This window comes from Aulonocara sp. 'chitande type north' Nkhata Bay, linkage group LG6 (genome assembly GCF_057382095.1).
Source record: "Aulonocara sp. 'chitande type north' Nkhata Bay isolate Kocher_YH1m ecotype deep benthic linkage group LG6, A_spYH_male_GT1.1, whole genome shotgun sequence".
Classification (NCBI taxonomy): domain Eukaryota; kingdom Metazoa; phylum Chordata; class Actinopteri; order Cichliformes; family Cichlidae; genus Aulonocara; species Aulonocara sp. 'chitande type north' Nkhata Bay.
Genome location: NC_141349.1, coordinates 4,699,223 through 4,717,398, shown reverse-complemented (window position 1 = coordinate 4,717,398; position 18,176 = coordinate 4,699,223). Strand labels below are relative to the sequence as shown.

Sequence of the window (18,176 nt, the reverse complement as noted above, 5' to 3'; positions counted from 1 at the left end):
ATTTCTTTATATTATTTATTTATGGTTATAACGGGAGGAATGCATGCTTTTAAAAGGAGCTGGTGGATATTTAAATTGATCCATTTATCTGTCTCTCTGTCTTTTGCAGGCCAGTGCTTAATTTTACAAAAACAAAACAAAAACAGCTTTAGTATAACTGCCATTTATTCTTTTGAAGTTAACAAGCCTTCATTACTGATCTCCTGTTTCCACATATCTTACTCTGGTTTTATTTGTATTGTATTCATTTCTATTAAAAAAAGAAAAAGAAATCTTCTATTGTTGATAAAAAAAAGGTTTCATTTATATAAACACTGGTAATACAATTGAAACCCTATAGTTACCTATTAATTTAGTTGCAAACAGGAAGAGTCTGATTATAAATTATTAACTGAACGCAACACAAAAAAATCCTCAGCTGTCTATGTGCAGATTGATACTGCCCTCTTGTGGCTAATAGGCTTTTACTGCAACTGTCTGGAGGATTTAATAGAAATCACAAAGTAAAGGTATCATCACCACCTGGGTTGAGCTTTGTTCTGCCTTCTGAGGTTTTCAGAGTGGTAAAACACCACACTATGCAGTGTCTACCTTATAATGACATAGTGTCATATAAGGTAGACACTGGCTAAAACTTTCCAATATTGGTGCTCATTTCCCACACATCACTGCAAGTTGATTTACAAGATTGAGATATAGAAAAGATATCAATAATATTTTAAAAGGTTGTGCTGCACATAATGTCCCCTATACTGCATTCATGTGTCTTTCAGACTGTATTCTGACAGTGGACCATCTATTATAACAGATCCAGGTGGGTATGATAGTTTAACCCCAGTCTTTAAAGAAAAGTTTAAAACCTGTATTGTATCCACTGCTGAGACTCCTAAACATGAAAGAAGCACAACTGAGGCCTGATTTGGTCGGTTTCTTGCTTTATTGGTGACATGTTCCGTTACAGTTTCTGGACAGCTACTGCGTGTTATCTACCACCACAGACATTTTTCAGTGTCTTGCAGATGTAGGAGGCCAGGCTATGTTCATTAAACAGGTTTTCTGAAAACCTGAAGTGGCCAAGTGACACACACTCACTCACACACACGCATAAACACATACACACAGAGGTGACACGCGGGCGCCAGCTTGGACGGTTTATTATGGTGGAATCTCAGAGCCGAGAGCAGCGCGCCTTTGGGGGAACTAAATTCTGGACGCGTGACAGTCACTGGGAGAGGAAATCCAGGGCAGTGTCTCGCTCCTCCACCAGCTCTGCCGCTGTGGCGTCCATCTTGGCTCGGGAGAAGTCATTGATGGGAAGGCCATCGACCACTTTCCAGGTCTTGTTCTGTGGATAGAGAGAGAAGAGTCAATGGTCGAGCTATGAGATTTAATGCATTTTGTCCAAACTCATCTTCAACTAAGGCTGTCAGCAAAAGAGCATTGTTGTTACACTGTTATTGTTACTGTGCGACAAACATCGACTAAAAGCATGAAGTGACTTACATGTGACTAACCTACAGTTTTGGACACTAATGTATCTTATACATCATCTGGGAGACGAGTATATACACTTTATATACAAGTACCAGTTATAATGCCGACTAAATTTACATGAATGTGATAAGGGGCACACGTTCATTTTGCAGCTGTTAAGTAATTAGGCAAGCTAGCCAACCACTTTAATCTGATTTTGGTTAAGCATTGGGTAACATGAGCCAGAATCACGTTTGATCACGAAAACCAAAAGATCCGTTCAGTGAGACAAATGTTCCGTCGATGTCCACTGCAGTATTCTGCTGTTTGACAGGCTTTAATATTTACAGCATGTTTTTTTTCTTCTTTTTAGCTGATATCAGCTAACATCAGCTTGCTTGCTAACGCTGACAAACTGCTTGATGCCCAGGCAAAAAGAAATACACCCTCAACAACCTTAAAGAGTTTGGGCCATGTTCATTTTCTGAACCGATGGAGGCAGAAGAGTGCAGGTGGACATGCTGTTGAAAAGACAAATCGGTTTGCTACAGATTTACAAGCACTAACATTGTTTATTTAGCTTCACATAAGGACCATAAAGCAGCAGGAGTGTGGGAATGATCTGCAGCAGCTGTTTATATAGACAGATGTATGTAGCCTGTATATAAACCAGCCCAACACAAGAACCTGGACAGATTTTGAACAGTCACTTGGGGCGATCGTGGCTCAAGAGTTGGGAGTTCGCCTTGTAATCGGAAGGTTGACGGTTCGAGCCCCGGCTTGAAGTGTCTCGCCCAAGGACACAACGACCGAGACGGTCGTTGTGTCCTTGAGCGAGACACTTCAGCCGTTGCCTACTGGTGGTGGTCAGAGGGCCCGGTGGCGCCAGTGTCCGGCAGCCTCGCCTCTGTCAGTGCGCCCCAGGGTGGCTGTGGCTACAATGTAGCTGCCATCACCAGTGTGTGAATGTGTGGGTGGATGACTGGATATGTAAAGCGCTTTGGGGTCCGTAAGGACTAGTAAAGCGCTATATAAATACAGGCCATTTACCATTTACTTCCTAATCTGGACCTATTTTACGGTCCAGCATGTATTCACCTTGATTTGGACTGGGAAAGAATAGATCAGGTCCTCTGGGATGTTGTAGGAGTTTCCAGAAGCATAGACACCCATGGAGACAAATTCACCCTTGAAGACAGGTAACAGTTTCAATCAGTTTGCATCAATAACATGTAAGCAGAAATGTATAAAGAAAGACTACAAACTCAGCAACTTGTCTGGAAAAAAGAAAAGAAAAAGCTTTTTTGATGTGATCTTACAGGTCTAAAGATGAGGACTTACCTTTCTGACCATCGGGATTCTTATTATTGTCAAACACTAAAAAAATAAAATAAAATTGAGCTGGGATTAATCTCTGTATCCACACTGACCTCCTTGGTGCCAAACCAGATGTCCCTCATGTGGTCACAGATGGCCTTGGCGGCAGACATGGCACTGGACAGCTTCCTGGCCTTGATGACAGCAGCACCACGCTGCTGCACTGTCTGCAGGATGAAGAGGAGAAGGTTTCACATTAGAACAAAGTTTCTGTCTGTTTGTTATGTTTGGCATGGAGTCAATAACTCACAGAGATGAAGTCTCCTCTGAGCCAGGCATCGTCCTTGATGGCTTGGTAGGCTTCCGTCTCGGCTCCCTGGAGGTTGACCTTAGCGTGGTGGACATCGGGGTACTGGGTGGAGGAGTGGTTGCCCCAGATGATGACGTTCTTCACTTGGTCAGAGGACACGCCACAGCGCATCGCCACCTTCAGGAGAGAATACAACAACAAAAACAGAAGTAGTATTTTAAAATAGTAACCATGATATGTCAACACTATAATTAATGGTGCGTTTTCCAGTTAGTGGTTATTCGATATAAAATCTTTTATCAATATAAGCAAAAAAACCCCAAACAAACTGTTACTGGGGAACTTAAGTGTATTTTTCCATCTGACAGAATCGAACCAAAGGAAAGTTTGAGCACCTGAAAAAACACTTTGTGCAACTAAACGTTCTGGGCCCTTGTTTGTGCGTGATATTGTTCAGCTGTCTTTGCAAAGACAAATGTCAGTTTCAGATCTTAATGTACATCACAATATTATAATACGGTTTACTCCAAAAAACAAAACAAGTTTAAAGCATGTCCGGACATATTTAGGGCAGAGACGAACTACAGTCACGTCAGATAGGATTTTATGCATTACTATAGTTCACAATTCAAAATAATTTCATGATGACAACTCTCGTCAGCTTGATTTAAGAGTTTCTCACAGAAACTGTCCCAGCAGGATGAGTGTTTAATTGCCTCAGTGATGTGTGGTCAACAGCTGGTTGGAGATGTGAGCAGGTTGTCCTGTATTATACAAATGTATATTGTAAACAAAACAATAGTAAATTGTAAACACATGTACCTGGGAGCAGGCTCTGTTGTGGTCCAGTCGGGTCAGGCAGGAGAAGTTCTCTTTAGGGATGGATGGAGCAGACTTTGAGGCGATCAGACAGTTGGTGTTTGCGGGGTTTCCAACCACCACAACCTGTCAGGGTGAGATCCAAACATATCTGTCAGACACAGAGTCTGAGACAATTTCCTGAATTTGCTTTGCCTGCAGAAAACAAATGAACAACTGGCAAAACAGAGTCACAGGGTGAGCAGAATTTAGAAGATGCTCAAATCTTCTGTTATCCTGAAAATACACATTTATTAAAAAAAAAAAAATTTAAACTTTTAAACTAATGGAGTAATCAAAAACGTAAACGTTTACAGTAAAGAACGGCACTAGCGATTTAGCTCTACGCTGGTAGTGACCTGAGTTTGTAGCTGCTCTGTTAAAAGTCAGCAGGGCAGGTTGTTATGGCCCACGGCGCTCTGTTGCATAAACAAACTCAGAAATGAATCACACAAATAAATTTAGCTCTCTTGACAAAAAGGACTTAAAACACAAATATTCTTCTCCCCTTTGTAAACAGAACTCTGGCATGAAAAAGAAAGATTTTTGAAGATAAAGTACTCGGGACTAATCCTCACTGAATTAGAGATTTTAAGATTAGGCACAGTACAAAATGCAAGTTCAACAAAACACACTTGGAACCTTTGGAGACCTGCAGTTCTTTTATGCAGCAGCATGACGCTGCTGTGTGACGTCCAGCAGACAAACAGATGGTTTTGACATGCAAAAGACGTTTTCTGGATAAGCACTTTCACTTCCTGTGTTCATCAGCTGCAACTGGCTTATTAAGTCACAGATTTTCAACAAAATATCTGAAAATAATATTATACTAATATAATAATATTCCCCCCCCCCAAAAAAAGCGAATGGAATGAACGTAAATATGGGTATAGTGAAAGTCGAGGGGTCACCTTGACAGTCTTCTTCGCATACTTGTCCAGAGCAGCTCCTTGCGTCTTGAAGATGGCCACGTTGGCCTTGAGCAGGTCCTTCCTCTCCATGCCCTCCTTCCTGGGCATTGAACCCACCAAAATGGCGGCATCAATGTCCTTGAAAGCCACTTCTACCTTGTCAGTGGGGATGACCTCTGTTGGAGACGAAGCACGTTAGCTGTCGCAATTGGGACTTAAATATTCCAATATTTTGACAACATTTTGATGAGCGAGATGAGAGAGAGCCTTTATTTGTCAGTTGCACACAGTTGTTTTAGTCTGCAAACCCCAAGCACAATCCTGTCAGGAGATTTTCTTTCTGTGTTTCTGCACCATGAGCTATCTGAACAAAGGGGCCCCTGCAGGAACGTAATGATAAGAAAAAGTAAATGCATGGACTGATAAGACACACACTGATTTTTAAAACCAGCATCAGTACCCAGTGTACCCAGTTACTCCCTGCAAGCGTAACTTTGCGCATAACTTTGTAAGTTCTGACTAAAAATAGCGACTACTTTAATGAAAGTTACAGAAGCTTGGCATCTCAAAGATACGTAGGGTATAGCTGATTGGCATGCCTACTATGCGATTTTTTTTGTTCTTAGTTGTGTACAAACTTTGGACAGTAGTATTTATTTTTTAATGGCAAAATCAGTGTGATAATTTATAAAAAATGATCATTTCCCAAGTGAAGATAGTCCTCGATAGGGTCACATTAACCTTCTCACAATTTTTACTGTAATAAAAGCTCATTGTTACTGAGCGACTGAGTCCACATGAATATCTGCAGCCTTGGCTGATTCTGCTTTTGCTGATAAGATGTGCTTGATGTCTGATGTTAGACGTAAGCTGGCTGGTATCAGCCTGGACTTCAGTCGGGGTTCATCTCTACTCCATTCATATTTGTCCCACCACTGCTCTGATTGGCTGCTGTGGTGCCTGAACCAGCAGCCAACCAGAAACTGTACTTTAGACACTCCTCCAAAGAGCAGCAGCAGTAGACAGAGAAGGCTTCTGCCCACAGTTTATGAAGGGCGCACACACACACACACACACACACACACACACACACACACACACACACACACACACACACAGTGTGTACTGCATTCCAGATGGAGCACAACAAGCGTCTGTGGCTGCATCTGGCCGCTGACTTCTTAAAATCTCCATCCTTCTATCCACTTGAGCTTAAAATGAGCAATAAACAGCTTTTGAACAATGTATTGCATGCTAACATAATAGAGTGGTTTCTGATTCAAAATAATTAGCAAAAGCTCTGCAGAATATTTGTCAACATCTTCAAAAGGCAGGCAACACCTTTTAAGATTCCAGAAAATAAACAAGCAGTTATTTTTGTAGTTAAAAGGCTAGTTTAGATCCAACTGATTGAGAAGATTCACCATGAATTCTTGCCATGCACAGACACACGGTGTGGGCTTACCCTTCAGAATGGGGAGGGCGCAGTCCTGCAGCTCCATGACGACTCCATCAAGCACTGGCAGCATGGGGGGGATGTCCAGGAGGATCAAGATGATTGGCTGAGAACACAACATGGTGACATCACAGTAAGACAACTTGAATTATGGTGTTCAATGTGCATCACACAAGTTCAAACCAAACACTTTATTGTAAGTGATATAAAACAAACAAAAAACCCAAAAACTTTTGACTGATTTATTTGTAAGCAAAACAGGGTGTATCCACGAAAAACACTGATGTGGCTTAAAATTAGATTTTGCTAGTGGCTAAATCCAGGGACAGATAGATACTTGGGGAAATCGCATGGTTAACATCAGCCGGGCATCTACAGAATTATTTCGTACTTTGTCTTTCGTCTGGCTAACACTGGCTATTTCTAGCATGTCCTCTAACGTGTAAGCTCTTTCTAGTGAAAATGCTATCTTGAACGGACAGGATCAGTCAGTTATCCAAACTTCCTGTGCTGTCCAGTATCCTGGCAGACAAAAGCAAGCAAACTCAAGTCACTTAATAATGCTTTGATAAGGTTATGCAGAGCTCATTTTATAAATGTCGGGAAAAATGTGCAAAACACTCAGTGCAGCATGTTTCAGTAGAAGCAAGATTATTATTTTTTGTAATTAAGGTGAATATAGCATGAAAGTGAAAGGATTTGGGACAGATTAGCTCCTTTCTACACCTCGTACAAAGACCTTTCGATGCATTTCCCGGTGTCACCTCCCACATGGAGTGACTCATTAAGGTCATGTTTTAAACTGCAATATTGGCATGGAATCAGGTTTCAGATGCAATCACTAAAGTAGAACCTGTTGTTCCTAAAACTTGTTCTTCCAAACCTTCACAAGTGTGGGAGTTTTCCCATGCTTTTCTCCAATGCCTTCCTAAATCCATATGAGTTATTAAAGCTCTGTTATTTTATTCTAATAGCATACCTTTGCATGATTACGAGTTTAATACTCTTACATTGGCTTCATCTTCTAAAACAAGCTGTTTTAGCCCCTCCCACTTAGAGACCACACTCCCTTTAAGTCAACTTTCTTCAAACGGCTGCACTCATCAAACATAAGAGTGAACAGCAAGTGGGAGGGGCTTTTGTGCTTACAGGCAGCACTGTGTACATGAGATGTCCATGTCAGCGAAAGAGCGTTTAGAGCAGCCTGAGCTTTAGGCTCACAGAGACTACTTGTTCATAAAGAGCCCTTTTATTTGAAAACTTTGTTCACTTCTCCTTTTTCCCTACACTCTCTCACAGATCAGAACTCCATTAACAAGGCATGTTCATTACTCATGCTAATTCCATTATATAACAGTCCCAGTCAGAGATCGGGATCTGAGAGAAGGGGACTCTGCTGCTTCTGAACATTATGTAATCAAAGCTCAGAATGAATCTCACCTGGTCCTTCCCGAACACATCTCCCTTGGCGATGCTGTACAGCAGGGAGTAGGCAATCTGGCCAGCAGCGCCGGTCACCAGAACACGGATTGGTTCAGCCTGCGTAGACAAAAACATTAGCGTCACTGACCCAGTTAAACAACTGAGGCAGGAAATGAAGGAGCAGTAACTATCATTGTTGGCTCACTGGCTGTGACTTTTCTTTCTAGTTGAAAAGCACATATGCATAACAAACTAAATCTTTACATTGAGGACAGTGATGTCTTCCTCATAGACAAAACTTCACAACAAAGCCCGTTTGAAAATTAGGACAAACAGAATGATCTAATATTCTTGCATAATAGCAAGAGGAGCAAAATTATTGTTTATTTTCTGTGAGCACTTGGTATCTCCGTCTCATTGTCCATGCATGAAATTCATCAAGCAGTGGACAGACATACTTAAGTATATACAAGCATGAAAGGAATTCCTTTCATGCTTGTATGACTTCGCACTCACTTTAATGAGAAATAATCAATGAAATGGGCGAATTGCATACAGGGTTAACGTGCATTTTAAACACAAAATAAACTGCACACAAGTATGTTCAGAGCCCGCCTTGCATTATTTCTAACTGGGCGGTTTGTAAGAGAGATTTCAATCTGATGGAGCTCCTGTTGTGATTGGTTACGCCAACAGATTGAAAGAAAAGGCCGCTGATGTAATTTGAGGCCGATGCCACGCCACCGCCTCTCCTTCATATTAAAATGGAGGTTTTGATGTACAGTGAACCAGCGACTGTTAAACAGTACAGCGGTGCACTAACCCGCAACAGACCGTTGCTGTATTACATCTTCCGTATTTTCGATAACGCATCTCCTTCCTGCGCCACAGCCTGCGCGTGTCTGCTTTGCCCTTGGGTCTCGTACAACACAAAGATAACCTTTATTAAAAACTCGTAACACCATCAGCATGAAGTGAGATGAAACAATTACTCTGCCGCCTTCTTGTCAATGTTAACGATTAGTGCATCATTAAATAAACCGTTTTTTTAACCAAGAGAAACGGTATTATGATATTCGACGTCTAGTTTACATAGTTACTATCAGCCAACGAGGTCAAAATATTCCAGCTTACCATTTTAACTAGCGAATGCAGATAGGTTTGCTGTGCGGTGCCTGATTCCCCCTGTCAGAGTCGGACTGGACTGCGGGGTCACCTCTAGCCTTGTGTTGCAAGTCAGGCGGCGAACCGACTCTTCACACTCACCATGGGATTTGTAGTCCTTTTCAATATTAAGTCAGATGTTTTGACACAGCCGAGAATACAGAAAAGAACCCATTCTCCCACAATGCATCACTCTGGTGAAACCGCGCCCCTTTGTGCTGAATATGGTGGATGGTTTTCTGAAAAGCGTCCTTTTTAACAGAGCATCTATAAACTGTATGTTGTCGACATCTTGTGGTCGGCAGCGGAACATCATTTGTTTCGCAAAATGACAGCTTTGAAACTCAAGAACGGCATTATTTACACTTACAGAAGTATGTTTAAGGCCCTCTCTATGGAACGTTTTAAGAATGAGCAATCTAAAAAACGAAAACACCAATGGAATAACATAATAACACTGGGAATATGGGGACTCAACACTGACCCAATGAATGGAACCCCATAAACCTTTCTGGCTACCGAAACTACCGAAATATATCAAGAAGTGGATGAATTCCCTTAAAATTCTTAGAACACTTTAATTGTCAATTAAGTATTCACAGAACTGAGGTGAAACACACACACACACACACACACACACACACACACACACACACACACACACACACACACACACACACACACACACACACACACACACATAAATTCCCCTCTTGCTCCTGCAGGCAGTCTTTATTCTTCAAGCTGGGTCCTCTACCAGAGCTGGCAGCTTGAGGGTCCTGCACAGTATCTTTGCTGTTCCCAGGACTGCGCTCTTCTGGACAGAGATCTCAGATGTTGTTCCTGGGATCTATTGGAGCCACTCACCTAGCTTCAGGGTCACTGCACCTTGTGCTCTGATTACCACAGGGACCACTGTTACCTTCACCCTCCACACCTTCTCGAGCTCTTCTCTGAGCCCTCGGTACTTTTCCAGCTTCTTGTGTTCCTTCTTCCTGATGTTGCTGTCATTCGGTATTGCTACGTCTATCACTACGGCCGTCTTCCTGTGCTTGTCCACCACTACTATATCTGGTTGGTTAGCCATCACTATTTATGTCCATCTGTATCTGGATGTCCCACAGGACCTTAGCTCGGTCATTCTCGACCACCCTAGGGGGTGTCTCCCATTTTGACCTCCGGACATCCAGGCCATGCTTGGCACACACTTGGTTATGGCGTTCCATGTATGCCCTGCCTGCTAGAATCTTGCACTCTGCTGTGATGTACTGGAGCATCTTTACACAGCCTTCATCTGGGGCCTTGCTTGGTTGTGATAGACCCCAGCCTCTAAGGATCTTGTACTTAGAGCTTGTTCTTGTGCTGCCATGATTAGTGCCTCTGTGCTGTCTTTCAATCCAGCTTTGTCAGCCTGCTGGTAGGATTTCTAGATGTCAGCCACTTCCTCTATCTGCCAGTGGTACATACCGTGCAGAGGGCTTGTCCGTCCATGATGGTTCCTCCTCTTGCTCTGCTTTCTTGGGTTGCTGCTGCCTCAGGTATTCATTGAACCTGGTTAGTTGGGGCCATCTTCCTGATATAACCGAGGATGTTTGTTGTCTCATCTTCGACTGTGGTACTGACACTCACTAGTCCCCGGCCTCCTTCCTTCCGCTAAGCGTACAGTTTCAGGGTGCTGGACTTGGGATGAAACCCTCCATGCATGGTCAGGAGCTTCATTGTATTGATGTCAGTGGCTTCTATCTTCTCCTTTGGCCAACTTATTATTGCAGCAGGGTACCTGATCGTGGGCAGGGCGTGGGTGTTATAGCCCAGATCTTGTTCTCTTCCTTCAGCTCACTCCTCAGGGCTTGCCTGACCCTCTGCAGGAACTTAGTGGTTGCGGCTTTCCTAGCGGCCTCTGCGTAGTTCCCATTTGCCTGTGGGATTCCCGGACTGCGCGCTCAAGCTGGAGGGCTTTCATCTGCTGCGCGCGGACCGGCAGGCCGCTCTCTCCGGTAAAACCAAAGGTGGAGGCGTCTGCTTCTACATCAATAGTGGCTGGTGCACAGATGTAACAGTGATTGCTCAGCACTGCTCTCCCTCTCTGGAATATCTTTTCATTCACTGCAAACCGTTTTATTCTCCGCGGGAGTTTGCTTCATTCATCCTGGCCGCTGTTTACATCCCGCCAGACGCGGATGCGCGAGCAGCTCAGTGCGCACTCGCAGAGCAGATTCTCCACACGGAGCGGACATACCCGGACTCTCTCATCATTGCTCTTGGGGACTTTAACAAAGCCAATCTGAGCCATGAGCTTCCGAAATACAAACAGTATATTAAATGCCCGACCAGAGAGGAGAGGACATTGGATCACTGCTACAGCACGATCAGCGGGGCCTATCGCGCGGTGCCGCGCGCTTCACTCGGACTTTCTGATCACGTCATGATCCACCTAATCCCCGCGTACAGACAGAGGCTGAAGCTCTCCAAACCTGTCGTGAGGACCAAAAAACTGTGGAGCAACGAGGCTGTGGAGGAGCTTCGCACGTGTTTGGAGACCACAGACTGGGACACAATGAAGGCTGCTTCTAACAGCTTGGACGAGTTTACGGACACTGTCACCTCCTATATCCACTTCTGTGAGGACAGCATTGTGCCATCACGCACCAGGGTGAGTTATAACAATGACAAACCCTGGTTTACCCCTAAACTCAAAAAGCTGTGGCTGGAAAAGAGTAAGGCGTTCAGAAGCGGAGACAGGGACTGCTACAGAGAGGCCAAGTACAAGTTCACTAAGGAAGTGGACATTGCCAAACATCAGCACTCTGAGAAGATGCAGCAGCAGATATCAGAGAATGACTCGGCCTCTGTGTGGAAAGGTTTTAGGAATATTACAAACTACAAGCCTAAAACCCCCCACTCCACTGACGACTTGCTCTTGGCCAACACCCTTAACGACTTCTACTGTCGTTTTGACGAGCCATCAGGCAGCCTTCACACCTCCAACGACCCCAACAATAGAGGCACTTTGGACACTCATTCCCCCACCTCTCCCCCCTCCACAGAGCCATCACCACCTTCAAACTGTTCACCTACAACACCCGCCCCCTCACCCCACACAAAAGAGGATTTCACACCACCTCCTCCGACCACAACTCTTCATATTCATGAAGCAGATGTGAGGAAGCAGTTTAAGAATCTGAATGCTCGGAAAGCTCCCGGCCCAGACGGTGTGTCTCCTGCCACCCTCAGACACTGTGCAAACGAGCTGGCCCCAGTGTTTTCTGGCATCTTCAACTCCTCACTGCAGGCATGTCATGTGCCTGCCTGCTTCAAGTCCTCTACCATAATCCCTGTCCCCAAGAAACCTAGGATCACTGGACTAAATGACTACAGACCCGTGGCTCTGACATCTGTGGTCATGAAGTCTTTTGAGCGCCTAGTTCTCTCCCATCTCAGGACCCTCACGGCCCCCCTCCTGGACCCCCTGCAGTTTGCATACAGAGCCAACAGGTCTGTAGACGACGCCATCAACATGGCCCTACACTTCATCCTGCAGCATCTGGACTCCCCAGGAACCTACGCCAGGATCCTGTTTGTGGACTTCAGCTCTGCCTTCAACACCATCCTTCCAGACCATCTCCGAGACAAGCTTTCCCAGATGAATGTGCCTGATCCCATCTGCCGGTGGATCACTGACTTCCTGACGGACAGGAAGCAGCACGTGAGGCTGGGGAAGAATGTCTCGGACTCCCGGACCATCAGCACCGGCTCCCCTCAGGGCTGTGTTCTTTCTCCTCTGCTCTTCTCCCTGTACACCAACTGCTGCACCTCCACCCACCAGTCTGTCAAGCTAATCAAGTTTGCAGATGACACCACCGTTATTGGACTCATCTCGGACGGGGACGAGTCTGCCTACAGGAGAGAGGTTGAACGTCTGGTGTCCTGGTGCAGCCACAACAACCTGGTGCTGAATGCCCAGAAGACAGTGGAGATTATTGTGGACTTCAGGAAGCACACAGCCCCACTCCCCCCCATCATCCTGACTGACACCCCCATCACCTCTGTGGACTCATTCCGCTTCCTGGGTACCACCATCACCCAGGACCTGAAGTGGGAGCCCACCATCACCTCCGTCATCAAGAAAGCCCAGCAGAGGATGTACTTCCTGAGGCAGCTGAAGAAATTCAACCTGCCAACACGGACGATGATGCAATTCTACACCGCAATCATCGAGTCCATCCTCACCTCCTCCATCACCGTGTGGTACGCTGGAGCCACTGTCAGGGACAAACAGAGACTGCAGCGTGTTGTGCGCTCTGCTGAGAAGGTGATTGGCTGCAGACTCCCATCTCTGCAGGACCTGTACACCTCCAGGACACTGCGGCGTGCAGCCCGGATCTCAGCTGACCCTTCCCACCCTGGACACAGTCTGTTTGACCTGCTCCCCTCAGGCAGGAGGCTCCGGTCCATTCGCACCAGAACCTCTCGCCACAAGAACAGTTTCTTCCCCTCTGCTGTTGGACACATGAACAATAACCACATGACTGTCCCCGCCACTCACACATGACCCTACGCTGTGTCACTGCATCATTTCATGTCTGGCACTGATCACCACCTGCACTCATGTATATATCCTTCTACGTAGCACTCTTAATTCTTATTCTCATGTATATATCTAATGTATATCTCATGCACATATCTTTCTTTCTACATAGCACTTTAATTCTTATTGTTTGCACTGAAGCACCGCAGCAAATTCCTAATGTTGTAAACCTCAACATCTGGCAATAAACCCATTCTGATTCTGATTCTGATTCTGATTCTGATGTACTTGTAGCTGTCTTCGATGTCTGCAATGTTGCCTATGCAGAACAGCAGTGGGAACAGCGCATCTCCTTGGTAGATCCCACACTTGATGGTGACTTGTGCTATATGCTTGAAGTCGACCTCTATTGTTGTACCCATTGAGTTTGTGATGAAAGCTCTTAGAGTCCTAAAACATGGTGGAGGTAGAGATTGCTTGTGTGGTTAAGAGTTTAAGTGAGTCACTAGTGTTTATTGATGATTTAACTGCTGATAGCAGTAGCAGGATCAACCTCAAGTGTACAGAATCTCTTCATTGTATCAGTGAGCCTTTTACATGAACCAAGCCTTTTGGACCCTTATCATCCATGGAAAGTACTTCTGGAACTTCCTCAAAGGACTTGATGATTTTTTCCATTAAATTCAAGATGAAGGTCATCATGCATTACATGACATTAAGTGTTTATAGATTAATGTCAAACCGTTTTCTTTTCCCGTTAATGAGTGAACATTTTGCGACTGTGTGAGGTGTCAGAATTTCTTATAGTTTGCATTTTAGAATTCAAATTTGTATCAGTCTTTTCATTTCTTTTATTATTATTATTTTTGTTGAAAAACAATAAAAATCAAATCAGGCCAGCAAGCAGGTGTTATTGCACAGGGATTGGTGTAATACAGGTTTATACTTCCGAATTAATTTTTTATAGTACTTTCAAGCTCAGAATTGGATATGAATAATGGAGTCATTTCAATGATTTCATGTTTACTTATTATTATTATTATTATTTTATAATTACAAAAATAAAAAATAAAAACAAAATAATTTTTCAACTATGAGATAAAGTATTTCTCATTCTCTCTGTAAGTCAGAAGCATAGTAGATGACACCTTTTGGCTACCAACAATATTATAAATAGTAAATGCATCTCTGACTATTCACACCAAGCACATTTATTCTACATCTAAGTACTTGGAACCTGTGTATTTTTAAAAGACCAGGCTTTTCAGGCTCATCAGAACTCATGAGGCTCCCTTACTAACCTCCTCAAGAATCCCTGAAATCCTGTTAAGTGTTTCCTCTGGGATTTTTTTTTTCCCACTCCAAGACCCCTATAACATCATGTAGGCTTTATTTTATTTACCACAAGTCTTTGCCTTTGAGACTTTTGTTTCAGTTGATTTGTATCCCCTTTAAAGCATCTAAAACTCTAAAGATTTCATTTCAAACTCTAAGCAGCAATATGTTTTCCTCAAAACGTCGCCCCTGATGTAGATAGTAGAAAAAGTCAATCTGAAAAAGTCAGTCAGTTTTACAGTAAGGTGTGAATTATTTTGATTGCTTTCAAGTCAGGGCCAAAAGTGAACAGTTACTTTTGGTGAGTTCACTTCATGCACTACAGGAAGCTAACATGATCAGCTGCTATCTTGTTAAGTTGCCAGTCAACCTAGCAGGGGGTAAAGTTGCACTGAGCTGAGCTATCTAATCTGCTGTTGTGTTGTGGCACAACCAAGGTCACAAACAAGAGTCAGGAGGCTGAAGTGACCTGATAGCTTAGCAGTTAGAATGCATTTCACATGGGGAAAATAAAATAACTTCAAGCTGTGAGTCCCCTGTTTTTCGCAAGTCATTCCTCTGCCCTCTTTCCACTCTAACTATCCAATGATGCCAAAACTTCTTTCTTTTTAATGTACTTTCTCTATGCATCCTTTCCCATTGCTCATTGAAGCTTAACCTATAAAAGAAATCCAAATTTAACAACAAAATGTAGCCTTTTAAAAATATTTAACCACAGTTATACTGATAGTTACACTGATAAATATAGGATATAGTGGTAAGGTATGTTTTTAAAGAGAGTGGTTTTTTTTGGCTTTAAATGGGTGTCAATCATAATCAGGGACTGCAAATATCCAATCTGTAAAAGAATTACAACACAATGCAGAAAGCCTGAATGGGAGAGTCAAGGCTGTAGCGGCACATTTTCATATTCAGCCATCACACATTTTTTGGCTGTGTAGTGTATTTTAGCAACTGATAACTGAAGGGAGGGAAGTGAAGGAATGCAGGGTCTGTTCTAGGAGAAAAAAAACAGAGGACCAAGTGAGTTTTTCAGTTACAGTCAGAATTCTTCTGCATATCATTCAGCTCAGCCATGTTGGATTTGTGTGGGCCCAGTTAAACTTTCCCGAAACAGGTCTGTGTTGGCGGTAGCTGGGCGGGAACTGACCGCGGTGCTGATAATCTGCAGCGTGGTGTACTGCATCAAAGCAGCGGGAACAACCACCGGTGTATGGCCTTCAAAATAAAAGGATGGAAAGTGTATAATATTTGCTAAGCCTTCATTGGCAGACAAAACATCTATGTTACACGATTTATGTCCTTTTATTCTGTTTATATAGTTTTAAGGGTGTTTTTCTTAGGTGCACTGTACATGGGTTCCTGTATGAGCTGGGAGAGACTCCAGCAAGCCAGGGAATTTTTTTGTGTGTTCATTTTTCATGCAGAGCGAAGGTTTAGGGTGTTGATTTATTATTCATTCAAATGTTTTAAGTTTACTCTGTGTAATTATTCTTTTCAATTTTACTTAAAAAACAACAACATGTTTTATCATAGTTTTAATTTGGACATTATCATAATATATTTACTATTGTACTTTCTGCCGTGCCAAGGGTGTATCTTCATGCTTGAGTTAAAAAAACAAACAAAAATCGGGGGGCTTTTTCTTTTATTTTGAAGAAACCCTGCGGAAGTTGGTTTGCTTATTTTAGTTTGGTTGTCAGTGTAAGCTTTACCAAAGCTGCTAAGTGTGAAGGCGACGGCTGTTGTCAAATCAATGACAACGGGGTGAGAGAAAGACGCAACCTGCTGAGTTTCTTCATTCACATGAATGTAGCATAGGTTTTCCGGTAGCCAGTTTCATACCAGTAGTTAAACGCAAAAGGCCCAGGTGAAACACAACATAGGGCTGTATGAGTTAACCATCGGTTTACTACAACAGTTAGAACAAACGACAATGGCATGCACCTGTCTAACGCAGACATGAATTATTAATATCAATTAGTTCGAAAGCTAAAGTGAATAGTGACCGTTTGCATCGGTCAAGTTTGACTTTAATGATGCGTTCATGGACGCGTCGTCAGCTCCGTCCCCAAGGTGGTAAAACTAACATCCTATGCTTTGCTGATGCTGATTTCCACTCACCCGCGATGAAACGGTCCGCATCACCAGATACATGGAAGTCAGCAGCGTTAACATGGTGCCGCTGGTGTTTAGTTGTCTTCTACTAAAAACAGACGTCCTCTGAAGCAGAAATGGCGCCTCAGTAACGAGAGAAAGACACACAGACACCCTCAGAAAGAGAATACGGCAGGCGAGGATCCCACCGCGACACCAAAAGCGACTGTACCCGCGGTGCAGTCACATTCACGGCTTCTTGTTTCTCGTATGCCCGAGTCACACCTCCACTCTCTACCTATACACACACATTAACACACAAACACACACGATTGCTGCAGTCCGTCTAGTCCCTTAATGAGATTTTGAGGACGCAAATAGCCTCTGACCAAACCGCTAAAGCTTTTCCTCTGCAACCATAGGTGTAAATTAATCGTCATAATGGGCGTAATATAGTAGTGCTTTTCTAATAAGAATATCTGTAGTAGGTGACGTCACTGCAGGGGAACGGGATATCATGGCTGCTCCAACCCAAAATGTATGTTTTTCAGGTCACATGAGGACTGCTGCAGAATCAACGCTGTCTTGGAAGGAAAGCAAGGGGCAATAGTAATGCAGGTGTTGATACAGAGATGTGCAAAGACATTCAGACAGGGCTCGATTTAAAGACAGAAAAACTCACAATGTTCAAATAAACTGTTTTGAGGTTAGGGGAGTTCGGGTACAAGAAAGTTGGCCACAATTATATTTGATCATGTAATAATCAAGCTATTGTTTCGTGATTAATTGATTTAACTACTCTTTTGATGATAAATGTTCAAATGGGAAGATGGAACCTAAAGTATATTTACATTTTAAGGAGACTAAGGTGAAATATAAGTTTGGACACACCTTCTCATTTAATGTTTTTTCTTTATTTTCACTTCTTTCTACATTGTAGATACATACTGAAGACGTCAAATATATGAAGCAAGATATATGGAATTATGTAGCAAAGAAAAAAAAAAGATAAATAACTCTAAATATATTGCTGTGTTGACAGCGCCGCAAACCTTTGGCCTCCTCTCACTGAGCTTCATGATGTAGTCACCTGAAATGGTTTTCACTTCACAGCTGTGCCTTATCAGGGTTCACTTGTGGAATTTCTTGCCTTCTTAATGAAGTTGGGACGATCAGTTGTGTTGTGCAGAAGTCAGGCTGGTACAGAGCTGACAGCCCTATTTGACAACTGTTAGAATTCATATCATGGCAAGAACCAATCAGCTAAGTAAAGAAATGACAGTCCATCATTACTTTAAGAACTGA

General features: G+C 43.3%; 1 protein-coding gene across 2 annotated transcripts; it reads right to left on the bottom strand.

Annotated features, from left to right (window-relative positions):
• Nucleotides 1-918: 918 nt before the first annotated feature.
• Nucleotides 919-17,183, bottom strand: LOC147327089 (malate dehydrogenase, cytoplasmic-like). 2 transcript variants are annotated; one of them, XM_086294694.1, is made up of 9 exons: nt 16,899-17,183; nt 7,766-7,864; nt 6,335-6,431; nt 4,870-5,045; nt 3,923-4,045; nt 3,101-3,277; nt 2,904-3,017; nt 2,572-2,661; nt 919-1,345 (listed from the first exon to the last, which is right to left on the bottom strand). In XM_086294694.1, exons 1-9 carry the CDS (start codon nt 16,950-16,952, stop codon nt 1,223-1,225), a joined length of 1,053 nt encoding a protein of 350 aa, XP_086150820.1. In that variant the 5' UTR covers nt 16,953-17,183; the 3' UTR covers nt 919-1,222. The 2 variants fall into 2 exon arrangements, with proteins under 2 accessions (XP_086150820.1, XP_086150821.1); XM_086294695.1 differs by lacking the exon at nt 16,899-17,183 and adding an exon at nt 8,882-9,038.
• Nucleotides 17,184-18,176: the final 993 nt, after the last annotated feature.